At 48.6% G+C, this 15,338-nt stretch overlaps 1 protein-coding gene across 5 annotated transcripts in view; it reads right to left on the minus strand.

Moving 5' to 3' along the window:
* The window catches only part of CCDC85A (coiled-coil domain containing 85A), a 196,896-nt gene extending 188,237 nt beyond the window's left edge, over positions 1–8,659 (minus strand). For all 5 annotated transcript variants that reach the window (XM_082426277.1, XM_082426276.1, XM_082426274.1 and 2 more), the window contains exon 1: positions 7,785–8,659. In XM_082426277.1, coding sequence (XP_082282403.1) covers positions 7,785–8,048 — 264 coding nt within the window. In that variant the 5' untranslated portion in view covers positions 8,049–8,659. The remainder of the gene's footprint in view (positions 1–7,784) is intronic.
* Positions 8,660–15,338: the final 6,679 nt, after the last annotated feature.

Below are 15,338 nucleotides of genomic sequence, written 5' to 3' on the forward strand. Positions count from 1 at the left end.
GGACCTCGCAAAGCTTCACCTGTCCAAGGTCATCCAGTCAGTCTTTAGGGAGCAGCCAGTTCACTAACAGGAAATCGGTAGGCTCCCTGCCCCGCCTTCAAGGAAGAAAGATGGCTGCTTGTGATCTGTGAAAGGCTTACGAGCTCTGAGGCAACAGGCCTTTCGTCAGTGCAAACAACAAACACTGCCTGGGTGTTCAGCCCACGACCCGGAGAAGCAGCCCCAACCCCTGCATGAGGGAGCTGCGTAACTGTCCTCTGGCGGCGTTTCAGTCCTGCCCATCCAACCCCGACTTGCCGTCCTCCCTGCACGGCTCCCAGGCATCTCACTTGGAACTCAGGTTCTTGTGAGATATTCAAACTCCCTCCCTCCCCGCAAATCGTATCTCTCAGCAAATGCCACCTCCACCCATCCTGTTGCCCTTTATAAGAACCTGCGGTTATGCCTGGCACCTCCTTCTCCCTCACCTCCCAGTTCCGAGCCAAACACGTCTCCTGAACTCTACCTCTGAAATTTACCTTGTCACACCCATGCTTCAAACCCTTAAAAGGGTCTCACTGCCCTTAGGATAAAGTGCAAAATCCTTTAAGTCTCAAAAGGCCCCCAATCCTCTTAACTGGCCTACTTCTCCAGCATGAATGGTGATTCATTCATGAATATTTAGTAAGCATCTATTATGTGCCAGGTACCTGTCCAGGTGCTAGGGATAGATCAGTGGACACAGCAAAGCCCTTGACATCCTATGGCTTTCATTCTGGTGGGGAAGACTAGCAAAAAGCAAGTATAGAACATAATGTCATAGAGTGAAAAGTGCTGGGAAAAAGACTAAAGCAGGCTAAAAAATACTATCTTTTAAGAGAAGGCACCTCTGCAGAGAAAGAAAACATTTGAGCAAAGACCTGGGTGAAATAAAGGCACAAACATTTGCTGGAAGATGATCCCAGGCAGACAGAAAGGCAAGTGTAAAAGCCCCGAGACAAATGTGGCTCAAGTTGCAGCAAGGCCAGTGGGCCTAAAGTAGAGTGAGCAAGGGGGGTCAGAGCTGGGAAGGAGGTCTGGGAGGTGAGGTGCAAGTGGGTGGGCACCAGGGCTAGGTAGATAATGTGGGCCTCATCAGCGACATGAAGGCCTTGCCAGCCACAGGAAGACTTTGGATTGTTGGCAAGCTGAGGATAGAGGACTGACATGATGTGATTCATTCTGCACCATCATTCTGTGCAGAAAATAGACTGCTGGGGGATGGAAGGCGGGGGGTGACTGGAAGAGAGAGAGACAGGATAAGGTGGAAGCTGGAAGACCAGGTAGGAGGCTACAAGGTTAGTCCAGGTAGAGGGAGATGATGGTGGCTGCTAGCCATGGTGGCAGTGGACAAGGTGAGACCATCCCTCCCCATCACGCACAGAGCCCCACCCATGCTGGCCTGGTCTTAGGGCCCAAGGGACAAGCCCTTCCCCTCTTTCACTCGGAATGCTTCCCGCAGCCTCTACACGATCTTTGTTTCTCACTTTACGGCACTTCCCCATAGAAGCCATCCCTGACCGCTAATCTAAAGGACGTCCCCTTCTATGCTCTGCGAGGAGCGCTTCAACTTCCCCTCTGTTGCATTACAACTTCTAATCACAAATGGTTGAGTGTGACTATCAGTCAAGTCTCCATCCTCACTAGACCAGGGTCATGAGAATGGAGACCCGTCTCTTCTGTTCACCTCTGTGCATCCAGAACGCAGCACCCCTACTGTAGATACCTGAAACCAAGGAATTCAGAATTAACCGTGAAATCCCCACTTAGTCTCCATTCACACATATAGTAAAGGGGGTAACTGTTTCTTGAAGCACCATAGTTTGGTGGGGGGTGAAAAGGGGACAGCTACCTAAGATTTCCCCTACTTCACAAAGCCTGAAAATCTCTGGTCTTGTGACTGTCATCCAATCCAGACCTAGAGGTACTCAGAGAGGGGACTTAATTCTCTCAAACTCAGGTTAATTGCAACACTTCCCCCTGATATTGACTAGGAAATAAACCATAAAACATCTGCCAACCATGCCTGGCATCTCCTGGCAGTCATGAGGCCTGAGGAGAAAGAGGCTCTGTGCAGCTTAGTTTTCAACTCAGTTCTAACTCTTAGCATCACCAACGACTCTGTTTCCTTGTGTCTAATGCCCATCTAGTCCTTTTGCTTCTCAGTGCCAATCTCTGACCTCAGACCCGGCTGTTTCCAAAAGCCTCTGGCGGGCCTCCCTGCCTTGGTCTACCCCAGCCCCTAACTTCCCTCGCTCACTCCAATCCAAGCTCTCTCTGGCCAGACTGATCTTCAAACACTCTCCCTGCAGGTAGTGTCTCTCCTGCCCCTAAGCCCCCATCGCCTCCCCTTCGCCAAGGAAAATGAATAAACCCTTGGGCCAGGCCTACAAGGCTTTCTTCCTGCCTTTCTACCTTTAGCTCCCTCTAATTGTGAACCAGCTAATTATGAACCCTGATTAGGTCTAACTTTCCAGCTAGAAAATACTATCTTCTGCCTTCTATGGACATGCCTCAGAGGACAGATTGCTCTGATAGGACTCCACCAGCCCTAGAACAGCATCTGGTGTGCAGCAGCGCCAGGCTTGAATGAATGACTAAAGTAACTATCCCACTCACTGCTCAATGCCCGTAACACACACTCCCGAGAGCACTCCTTGGGCATCTCTTTCTTTCTTTTCTAATGTAGATACCTTAGCTTCTGGAGGGAAGAGTCCATTCCAATGTCTTTCTTTGCATATCTGACACACTTGACTTGGTGTGTTGCATACAGTGAATGCTTAATATGTGTTTATGGACTGACCAGCCCTTTAAAGCACTAGGTATACGGCCAAAACAGGGTACAGCTCTAGCTACTGAGAAAAGATTTCTTATTATTGTTTTCAGCTAGCCCTGCTGTGTCGGAGTCTGTAGTAATAAGAGAATAAATTATCCCTTGACACTGGTGCTTTATGGGAAATCAGAAGCTGTGGATATTCCGAGAAAATAATGCTAAACAAAATTAGTCATTCTCAGCTTCACAGCTCATGCAGCTCAATATCAAAAAAACAAACAACCCAATCCAAAAATGGGCAGAAGACCTACATAGACATTTCTCCAAAGAAGATATACAGATTGCCAACAAACACATGAAAGGATACTCAACATCACTAATCATTAGAGAAATGCAAATCAAAACTACAATGAGGTATCACCTCACACCAGTCAGAATGGCCATCATCAAAATATCTACAAACAATAAATGCTGGAGAGGGTGTGGAGAAAAGGGAACCCTCTTGCACTGTTGGTGGGAATGTCAATTGATACAGCCACTATGGAGAACAGTAAGGAGGTTCCTTAAAAAACTAAAAATGTAACTAACATATGACCCAGCAATCCCACTACTGGGCATATACCCTGAGAAAACCATAATTTAAAAAGAGTCATGTACCACAATGTTCACTGCAGCACAAAGCCAGGACATGGAAGCAACCTAAGTGTCCATCGACAGATGAATGGATAAAGAAGATGTGGCACATATATACAATGGAATATTACTCAGCCATAAAAAGAAATGAAATTGAGTTATTTGTAGTGAGGTGAATGGACCTAGAATCTGTCATACAGAGTGAAGTAAGTCAGAAAGAGAAAAACAAATACTGTATGCTAACACATATATATGGAATTAAAAAAAAAAAAAGGTTCTGAAGAACCTAAGGGCAGGACAGGAATAAAGATGCAGATGTAGAGAATGGACTTGAGGACACGGGGAGGGGGAAGGGTAAGCTGGGACGAAGTGAGAGAGTGACATGGACATATATACACTACCAAATGTAAAATAGATAGCTAGTGGGAAGCAGCTGCATGGCACAGGGAGATCAGCTTGGCGCTTTGTGTCCACCTAGAGGTGTGGGATAGGGAGGGTGGGAGGGAGATGCAAGAGGGAGGGGATATGGGGATATACGTTATATATATAGCTGATTCACTTTGTTATACAGCAGAAACTAACACACCATTGTAAAGCAATTATACTCCAATAAAGATGTTAAAAGAAAAATCATGCTCAGCTTCAAAGATTCTTCCACATTTACCTTAATCCTCCCATTTCATAGAAAGTTCATCATGTTCTTCTTCATCTAACTGAATTTCCGTGTGAAAATATTCCCCTTTGGGTATCCTGCAACTATTCCTGTTTTCTCCAGAACTGGGAAGTAAATAGGACTTGTGCCACCATGGGCTCCTTCCCAAATGGAGAGAAATATATACAGTTGACCCCTGAGCAAACTGGGGTTAGGGGTGCTGACACTTGGCCAAGTTGAAAAGCCATGTAACTTATAGTCGGTCCTCCATACACCAGATCCACAATCATGGATTCAACCAACAGCGGAGAGTAGCACTGCAGTATTTAGTAGTGAAAATATCCCTGTAAAAGTGGACCTGTGCAGTTCAAACCTGCGTTGTTCAAGTGTCAACTGTACTTCTCAGAACTGTAGTTGGGGTAGAAGGGGCGTGTATTGGCCCATTCAGTTTTCTTTATCACAGCTCCTTTTTTTCCGTTATTATTCTTGCAAATATTATTTACTCTCCAATTCTGAGCTATTTCCTCTGCCTTCTAATGAACAGCTAAGCAACCATCTTGATAATAACCTTGTGAGCTAGTTTTTTCAAATCTGTCACTTTAAGACTTGGGCCGTCTTTTTCAAAATAGTGTCTTTTTAACATTGCAGCAGGCTACCAGATGTTACCCATCTGTCTAAAGGGGGTTTTTAAAAGATTAAATCCATAATCACCCGAAATTCATATCATCCCAAATTTCATACATAAGAGTCTCAAGTACTACAACTGTGGTTAAAGAATTGTTTTAATTTGTTATTTTTCCATCATTGCAGGATGGGGAATTGGTGTGTTGGGGAGCAAGGAAGAAAATTAATGTGCTGCAGATAAAAAATCTATAGAGATTCAATTGCCCCCAATTCCCCTCAAAGGAAGAGAACGATGCTCCCATCCCCCAATGTCTACAGCCACAGTACCACCTAGAAGCCTTGAAAATATTTAGATGCAATTTCAAAGGCAGCTCACAGAAAGAGGCGTAAGAAAGAAAAGTGTTATGGCCTTAATTACCCTAAATTTACAGTCTTCAGCTGAGAGTCCCAAACCAACAGAGGCAAAAAAAAAAAGAAGAATCCCTTCCTTCCAATTAAATGAAAATAAATTTAAAATGTACTATCGTTATCTTCCATTTCCTCCCACCCCACCCCTTTCCTTTTCCCCCTTGGTATCCATACATTTGTTCTCTAAGTCTCACTATTGATACTATATATAAAATAGACAACTGATGGGAACATACTGTATAAGCACAGGAAACTCTACCTAATGCACTGTGGTGTCCTAAATGGGAAGGAAATCCAAAAGGGAGGGGACATATGTATACGCATGGCTGATCCATTTTGCTGTGCAGTAGAAACTAACACAACATTGAAAAGCAACAATACCCTAATAAAAATTAATAAAAAATATAAAATGTACTATCACTTATTCAGTCAACTGCATTTATGGATCACTATGGTGTCTAGGGAAGCTCGGAGCCGAGATGAGGACGGGAAGGAAGAAGGCTGGCCCCTCAGAGTGGGCCAGAGGCTTAGGAGGGGCCACCACGTGGCTGCCCCAGGATGATGGGAATGAGGAGTAGGGGCTGCATCAGAAACTAACCAATCCCCATCATTTCTGAACTTGATAAGGAGGTGGACTAGACAGTCTTTTAATGCCAGGTCACGAATCTAGACCACACGGAGACTCCTACTTGAGGTGTAACCGCTCTTAACTGGCCTGATAGGTACTTCGCTAAATGAGGTTACTGGAGTGAAGACCCGGTCCTCCCCTCCCCTACACCACTCACACACAGACCCCCACAGGCAATCCACACAACCTAAAAGAACTTCCAAGTATTTCTAAGCTCTATGTCAATGCTCCATACTATCAAAATCTCTAGGAAATTAATTAATTACAAACTCTTCCAAGTTGCATTATAGTTCAAGCCATGAAAGAAGATTAAATTGGAGGGTTACGAACTATACTTGTGTCCAGCTTTGCCACGGAAACCCAGCTCCAGGAGATGCATGGCTTTCCGTACACTTACGCATCATCTCCTGATGACAGTGACTACCATTTTTTGTAGTCAAGTCCAGAATTAAACCTTCACCTAAATTATCATAATTTATTGTCACACCCCCCTAGGAGGTGGTTATTATGACTTGCATTTTATTGATGAGTAAAATAAGGCTCTGAGAAATTACCCAAGCTCACCCTCCTGGCCAAATGAGGATTCTAGATGCAGACCCACCTCTGAGATGATCTTCCCCCTACACCGTCCTGCCTCTAATCCAAGAGTCTGGTACTTAATAGTCCATTAGTAACGAATTAAGCCAAAGGAGAGAGTAAGGCTTGGGATTTTTCTGAGAGATCCTCCTAACTGCATCCACTCTAGGGACTGTATATGACAGTCAACTGGAGCCTCAGGGGAGGGCCTTCTCCACCCGCACTGACTGGGCCCAGCACCCAGGTGAGCATCTAGCAGTTCTCCCCCTCCCACTCCCCTTTGCCCGAGAATCCGAGGGCTGGAGCCGCTGAGGCAATTAAGAAAGTGTCTACTGCCTGAGAAGTGGGGTGGGAGTGGAAAGGGGACAAGAACAGCATGTGCCTGCAGGAATTTGCTCCCCGAGGTCCCTGCAGCGATTTCGTTTGTGTCTGGCTTCCTATAAACAAAAGAAGAACAATGAGAGGAAGGCATACCAGGAGGCACCAGCGCAAGCAGTAAGGAGAGGAAGTTTGTGGTACACTCGGGCAGGGCGGTTCCCCGCCACCCATCTGCTGCAGACAGCCGGGCTGGCACCTTGCTGGCACACTCAGAACGCTCCAAGGAGAAAAGAAAGTTGGTGGGGGGGTTGGGGTTTTATTGTTTTGTTTTTCTTTTGTTCTTTTCCTTCCCCTAATAGCAAAGAGGGAGGACTGGCTCCAAAGGAAAGCATGCCTGGATGGCACTTAGGGTCCACTTCCAAAACCCTGTGTTTCCTAAACTGAGTCCCTCTGCCCTTCCCCCCCTAGCTAGACGAAATTATAATCAAATTGGGGGTAAATGGGGTGGTCAGGCCACCCCAGGCGACGCCAGACGACGCCAGCCGAACTCGAGGAAAAGGAAAGCATCGGAGCAGGTAGAACGTGAAGGAAGAGGTAAGCTCCTCTGCACCATGCGACATAGCCCAGTTCCGAGCGTGGCGCCGCGGCTTCACCCTGGGCGCCCCGCCAGCCTCTCTCCCCTGCATCGGCGCCCTTTCCTCACCCTCTGCCCCACGGAGAAGTCGTGGCGCCAGAGCAGCCATATCGTATCCCCGATCCCCAAGGGCAAAGGTGCTCTGGACTCGCTCCTTCTCTCGTTTTTTCCCCTGCCTAGCCGTAACCCAGCTCCTCAAAGCACTGATTTTCCAGGCTTCCTGGGAAATTTAAGGTTCCGCGTACCCATCGCTCCCCTCCCAGCCTTTCAGCGTCCTTGGCGCTCGCTCCTCCGGCCACGGAGGACCGCGAGCTCGACGCTAGTGCGCCCCATAGGGGGAAGAGGAGGGAACCAAACGTCTCCAAAGTTTGGAAAAGTTTCCAAAGGGCTGGGGAAGGGGAGCAGGGGCTGCTGACAGGGAGAATGGGGAGGATCACCTGTTGACGAAGGGAGGGAAAGTTTGCCTGGCCCCACCTCCCCAGGGCGCCCGGCTCCCCGCCCCGCCGGGCCCGGCGCTCACCTTGAGCCCGCGGATCTCGCCGAGGTGTAGCTGCAGGCGGCGGTTGACCTCGCGGATGAGGTTGCTGTGGTCCAGCATCGCGCTCACCTTCTCCGCCTCCGCGCGCCGCAGGCAGCGGATCAGCTCCTCCTTGCTCCACTGCAGCAGCTCCTCGTCCGACACTTTGGACAGGTCCTCCACGGCAGTGGCCGCAGACGGGCCGGCAGAGGTTGGCGGACAACTTTCCGCCGCCGCCGCCGATGCACCTCCGGCCGCCTTCGACATGGTATCCGCGAGGTGGCAGGTGCGAGTGGGTGGAAGAGGCAAAGCAACTCCCGAAGTCGCGGGCACGGCTGGGCCGCCTCCGCCCACACCCCAGTGCGCTCCAACGAGTCAGCTGCACCGCCCGGGGGCCACTGGGTTGGGGCGGCAGGGGTCGCGCTGGACCGCCATCCTACCTCGCCATCCCTGTGCGCGCGCCCGCGCACCCCCAGGGCCGGGCAGCCACCCGCGCGCTGCGGCCAAGGCACATCCCAACTCCGCGCAAGTCCATGGTGAGGGGCGCCGGGAAGCTGGCGCCGCCGCGGGAGACCCTAGGGGGCCCCACCCCGGTTCCCCTGCCCTCTCTGCCGCCCTAATTCGAGCCTGTCGCCCCCCACACTCGGGCACACACGCACTCACAAACGCTCACTTTCCTCCCCCTTGCCCAGCTGCAGCCCCCGCTTCTCTCCTCTCCTAGCCCCGCCGGGGAGCGCCGGGCTCCGCGGCACCTCGGGAGCTAATCCAGCGCCGCCGCCGCCGCTGCCCGAGGGACTGGCGCGGCCGGCCGGCGGCGCTCCTCCTGCCGCCTTTGCTGCGCCCGCCGCCGCTCCCAGGCTGCTGGGGGAAGCCTAGGATTTGCAGCGCCGAGCCGGGGAGGCGTGGGGGGAGGCGGGGTGGGTTAAAGGCTGGACCGGCAGGAGGAGGAGCCTGGAGCCGGGGCGGGCCGCACGCTGCTGCAGCCGCTCACCCGCCCGCTGGAATCCCGAAGCGCGCTGTGCGCTGTCCCGCCGGGCAAGGCCGGGGGCGCGGCTCCTTCAGCGCCTGGGCGCGGGTCGGGGTGGGGGGTGGGGGGCGGAAGGGGGAGAAGTATAAGAAGCTGTGACACTCGGTCTTTGGGAGGCTCGCGCGCGCCACCGTGTGGCAGAAGCAGCTCCCTCCGCCCCCTGCACGCCAGGCTCGTCATCGGGCAGGGGAAACAGCTGCGAGCAAAATGAAAGATACTGGTATTTTGAGAAATTGGGGTTCAGGAAAGATGGGTAGGAGGACCTGAAGGGTAACCTTCTGACTGTACTTTGGAGAATGGAAGAAGAGGTCGATGGCAAAAGCAAGGGGGAGGGCTTTGGGGAAGGAACGTTTAAGAAAACCCCTATACTCTAAGAAGGGGAAAAAGAGGCTTCTGGGCAATACTCTTTAGGGACCGTCCACCCCTACCCTCACCCCAGGCCTTTATCTTTTCTAAAAATCAACGACTTTGTGAAGAAGCTTAAGGGGAGGTTCTGAATCTTTTATATTTTTGTTTGAAAAACACCAAAGCCTTAATTAAGGGAAAAACAAAACCCTTCATCTCTTGCTTCCCGAAGCCTGGATTTTAAGGTCAGCACAGTCATCTCCCCTCTGAGCAAAGCACGGCCCCTTAGACAAGCTGAAATGCCAGCCAAGGAGATTTTCATTTTCCTCTGTGCCGTAGGCTGCCCTGTATTACTGCCTCGGCTGTTTATGATGGTAATTTCTGGAAGGGGTACTCTATGTCCCTGAGTACTAACTTTGGGCTACAAGAGCCTCTTCCCCATCCCCAGTTCTACTCACACACGAAGTCGCATGGAATCATCTCTGAGCTGAAAACATGTTTTTTTGCCTGAGGAACTGGATGTGTTTGGTCCTGGCATGTCACTTAGGTGAATACTCTCCTCTCCAGGATGGGGACAGGGTCAGAAAACTGCAGGGATTTGCCCCCAGGGGGCTTCAGAAAACCAGAGTGCAGAGGCAATCATCTCCATCCAGTAGGATGAGAATCTAAGTCAGAGACCCTTACCAGCTGGTCAGTGTGTGTCCCCTGATAAAGCTGCCACCTGTTAAGAAATGATCACTTGAGGACTTCTGAGACCAGACTTCCTGGAGAGCCTGCAAGGTGGTGTTGCCCTCTGACCTAGATGGCCTTCAGGTTCCCCTCAGCTTGACTACACTTCAGACAGGTGTCTTCCTGACCAAAGGTCCCTGACCTCCCTTTTCGTAGAACATTTACTTTAGAAAACTTTCCATTGTAAATTCTTTCTCTGCACCCTTGAGCTGTCGATCATCTCCCAGCTTCTCACCAGTTTTACCACCCAGGAATTCTTTCTCAAGGACCTGGGAGCCATCCCTTTGAAATGTGATCATCAACGATGATGATCCTTGGATCCAAGGATCCAAGGATGATAGATCATCAGGGATGATATATCTCTCTGGGAGGTAGAAGCCTAACCTCAATAAGTACCAGTTAGCAAACAGATGGCCTCATCACATTGACCCACGGTCCCCCCCCCCTTGTTGACCTTTGAACAACAAGAGTTTGAACTGTGGGCGTCTGCTTATACATGGAGCTCCAGCCATCCATTTACATTTGAGGCAGGAAGAAGGTAGAAGCAAATGGCAAAAGTTCTCCTGGTAATATGACCCAGTGAATCTCATTTATATCCTAATAGCCCGGGTTTGCCATCTGACCACCTCGCAGCTTCAAGTGAAGCTAGGTAATTTTTTTAAGTTAAGCATACCAATGCCACAAGTAAAATCAAAGTTGTTTTAATAAGAAATAAGAAAACAAATATTGGATAGGCAACTAACAATTTCATATGCAAACCTTAGCAGTGGACTCTGTATACAGTAAATGGAGGTAGCTCAAAACCAGCCATAAAATGACTGTAAGTCATTAGGTCCTGATGGTTTTACCTCATTTGTTGTTTTGAACTAACTGTTCCATCACAGCTCACTAATTGCCCAACCCAGATTCTCACTAGGTCTCACCTGACCATCCTTACGGGTCCATCTGACTTCAGTATCACCTGTCTCGAATTTGGTTTCCACAGAACTGCCCAAGTGAACTACCTAAAAAGTCAAGTCCAGCTGCGTCCCCCCTAAGGTAGATTGAATCATTGTTCATAATTCTTCACAACCTCCCTGTATAATTCATACCATCTCTGCCATGCAACTTTGCAGTAGCTCCCACTGAGGGGGGCAGAGTTTATCCTCTCTTGATGATATTGTGCTTGGCCACAGGACTTGCTTTGCTCCTGGAAAGTGGGTGCACCTGAGGGTGTACCCCTTCTCTGGTGAGAACTCACCCTCTTGTACTTCCACACTTCACGGGGAAAAGAGCTAACCTTGGGTGGCTGTTTTTGCTTCAGTCTGGGCCTCACACAGGGCCACCCTGAAGCACGGCCACCCTCCCTTCACAGACTCAGATCTGTGTGCAAGAACGTGTGATTGTTATTAGGCCACCGAGTTTGGGGGAGATTTATTGTGCAGCATGAATGCTATAGATAGCAGATACAACTCCCCTGCCTAAATCCCTTCAGTGGCATCTCAGTATCTCTCCACAGAGCAAAGCCACATTCCTTAGCAGAGCACAGAGGACGGGCAGTCTGCCCTTGCCTGCTTCTCCAGCCCTACCCCCACCCTACGTTGCCTCATATTTCATAATTATCCAGTGCCAAACTGCCTGTAGCTCCCTATGGGCGCTCTCTATACCTCTGTGCCCCACTGATGCGGTTCTCTCAATGCCTTCCCTGCCTTCTTCCTCTGGACAACTCGCACTGTATCCTTCCATGGGCAACATCTCCTCCAGGTCCCTGGCATCAGCCCACACTTCTCCAGTGGAGGCAGAAGTGAGTATCCCTCTCCACTCCCATAACCTCCATTGCGTACCCCTAGCTCAGCATTTAAAACAGAATATCAAACTACAGAAAATTATAGGTAGAGACTCAGACTAACCCAGCTCAATCCTAGCAGAAAGTTTAGCTCCAGCCAGAATTTAATAGTCTATCTTTTCTGTTTTCTCCAAACCCTACGGACTCCCATCATGCCCTACAGAACTCCTCAGTGCAATGGGAGATGCTGTTGAGGACATTGCTGAGTATATCCCGCAGTGCCTTGTCATGACACTGCACCCTAATCCAGGAGGTTTCTTGGCAACTCATTAGTTTTAATCTTACAAAGACCGAATTATGCAACTGGTGTGTATTCCTCTTTGCACTGGGTGCTGGGAAGTCAGATCCAAACTTGTGGCCCACATTCAGTTACTTAGACAAGACTTAAGGAGTATAATTTTTTGACTAATTCTGACTTCCAACATTTTTTTACTTTCAAATTTCCTTCTCCAAATTTCCAGATTTCTTTTTTACCTTGCTCTGTATGTATCTTTGTAAGTTACCAGATACCTACATCTATAAGCACGTATACGTGTGTGTACACACACACACACACACACACACACACACACACACACGGCAATAAAGAAAGGAAGAAAGGGACAAAAGGGAAAGAGAGGTCTTGTCTTCAATCATAGACCCTATATGTTTTCTCTCCCATTTACTTTGACGTCTTCTCCCTCTATTAGCCCCTTAATTCTGTGAAGACAAGGCCTGCTTCCTACCTAGAGTCCGCACTCAATAAGGAAAGGAGGGAAGGAGGGAGGGAACAAGTTTGCTAGAGGCTTTTGTTCAGAATTGTTTATCCCCCTGGTTTGGAATGCCTCTTCCTTTTAAAATATTAATTACTGTTTGGTATTTGCTATCTTAGAAGTCAAAGGAGTGATCTGCAGTTTAGAAAAGTTTTCAAAATTTTTCAAAATTGTTTCAATGTAGGGTAATATGGTGCTCTGATGAGTTCGTCTCAAAGGGCTACAGAATGCACTCCGGTGACAGGTTTCTTCTCTGATGATGCCAGCGTGAGTTACGGCACTGCATGAACAAGGCTGAGGCTCGTCTCATTGTATCTGTGTTGCGTCAAGTAACACAAGCAGCCATTGAAACCTCCTATCTTGCTCCACCAAGAACCACTTTCCCAAGCAACACTTCAAAACTCAGTGGAAGTGCAACGGATCTTGGCTTTGCTCCCTAATTCTGAGTCCAGAGCCAGAGAACACGGCCGCTGTGTGGAGCCGCGAAGTAGCTGGGAATCCCAGCTCTGGTGAGGAACCTCTGGGGGTGGTGGATGTTACTGCTAGATGCCTCCAAAACATGTTTCCACTGCAAGCCACTGCGGAAGTGCTTTGCCTTGATCCAGCCCCACAAACGGAATATTTAGGAGCTTGCTAGGTTTTATTGCACTCTGTTCTGCCAAGTACTAGGGCAGAAACTGCCAGCGAAACGTTGATGTAACTGCCAGAAGCACCCAAGGAAGAGAGGTCCAGCCAGCCTGACCCCCAGGGTTGAGATCCCTAGTGTCTTCTGGCTCTGGGGAGGGAGCAGCTGCTCTGTCCTCCTCCCACACCTCCAGGCTCACAGCTGCGCTCGCTCTGTGGGTGGGGGAGGTGTGCATCTCAGTGAAAGCAGAGGGTACTTCAAGGAGCCCCTATTTTCTGTCTTTTGCAAAGGAAACGGGCATACCCATTTGTGGTAATTCCTGGACCTTTAGTGCTATTTTCACTATTAACCCTCCTCCGGGTCTCTACTCCTCGGATTCTCAGCCTTGGTTACATACTGGAATGACCTGGGGTGTTTGAAACGTGCTGATGCCTGGCCCTCTCCCTAGAGATTTTTGATTTAATAAGTCTGGGGGGTGCAGCGTGCACAATGTTTTTTTTTTTAAACTCCCCACATGATTCTGCTGTGCAGCAGTTTGAAAATTGCTGTTGTAGATTGTATAGAACACTGTCCAATAGAAATACACTACAAACCACAAATGCAAGCCACAAATGCAATTTTAAATTTTCTAGTAGTTGCTTTTAAGTGAAAAGAAACAGGTGGTACTAATTTTAATAATAGAGTTCATTTACCCTAAATATCCAAAATATTCAACAGGTAACCAACATAAACAATTATTAATGAGATGCTTTGCATTTTTGTAGTAAGTTTTCAAAATCTAGCATGTATTTTACCTTTACAGCACATCTCAGCTCAGACACGTTTCAAGTGCTCAATAGCCACATGTGACTAGTGGCTTCCAAATTGGACAACACAGCTGTAGACCATTTGGTTGGGGGGAGGGAGTGGAATAAAGAGTGGTACCTGTGGTCGGCTGAATGACACCCCAAAAGATATCCATGTGCTAATCCCTGGAACCTGTGAATGTTACCTTACATGGAAATAAAGGACTTTGCAGATATGATTACCTTAAGAATCTTGAGATAGGATCCTAGCTTATCCCAGGGGGCCCTACATGCAATTACATGTATCCTTGTAGGCGGGCAGCAGAGGCAGATTTCACAGAAGAGGAGACGGCTATGTAACCACATCAGCTGGGATTGGAATGATGAGGCCACAAGTAAGGGAATGCTGGCAGCCACTAGAAACTGGAAGAGTCGAGGAGCAGATTCTTCCTAGAGCCTCTGGAGGAAACACAGCCCTTCCAATACTTTGATTTCAGCCCCTAAGACTCATTTCAGATTCCTGGCTTCCTGTGAGAGAATGAATTTCTGTTGTTTAAAGACACTAAATTTGAGGCCACAATAGGAAACTAATACAGCACCAATTATAACAGAGCACTTCCTTTTTATCTGTATTATTGTAGTTATCACAGCCTGCCTTCTTTTATGGCTAGTTGGATACCTATTGATTTTTTCTTTTTGAGGCAGGGACATGTCTATTCCTTGATGAACCCTCCACCACACCTGGCAAATAAAGTGTTGGTTGCAGGAGCATCAGCAAAGGTCGCTCAGATGCATCTGAAGCGCAGTCTTCAGGGTGCCCAGACTGTGGTGTGCACTCAGGAATAGCATGAAAGGAAGGCCTCCTCCAGAAGAGATCTCTATCTGGGGAAGTGACAGGTCACAAACATCCAGATGCCCATTGGCCCATTGTAACGCCTGCCCACCTTAGTCCCTTGACGTGTCTTTGAGAAGCAGTAACCCCAGGAGTAGAAAAAAGGAAGAAAGTGCTAAAAGCAGGAACTGCCTACCAGGTCTGACCTTCGAGGCAAACTCCAGCACACTGGCCCACCCCTGTCTGTCCCAGAGCAGACCCACACCCACACAATCAGGAATTTGTCAGTCCCTTTGCTCAGCTGCCTGAAATAGACATAGTTAAGAGTCTCACAAGTGAAAATGCCTCTTCACACATTTGCTCAATAAGATTGCTTTTCTCCTAACACAGAGATCAGCTGCCCTGAGGGTGTGCAAGTTTGATTAGGAAGTCTGCTCTTAGGCAGACAGACAGTCTCCTGCCAGCATCAGTACCACCTAGAATGTTGGCTTATAATTGCCCCCATATACTTAAAAACGATAAATGACAGAGCAAAAGTTGAGGTACACTCATTGCCTTTCAGAACAGCACCTTCCAAAGTGCCGTGGTCACACTGTACTGGAGGAGAACTCTCACGGACAAGGCACACGATCTTATT

The sequence above is a fragment of the Balaenoptera physalus genome (genome assembly GCF_965194825.1).
Source record: "Balaenoptera physalus genome assembly, chromosome: 15".
Taxonomy (NCBI): domain Eukaryota; kingdom Metazoa; phylum Chordata; class Mammalia; order Artiodactyla; family Balaenopteridae; genus Balaenoptera; species Balaenoptera physalus.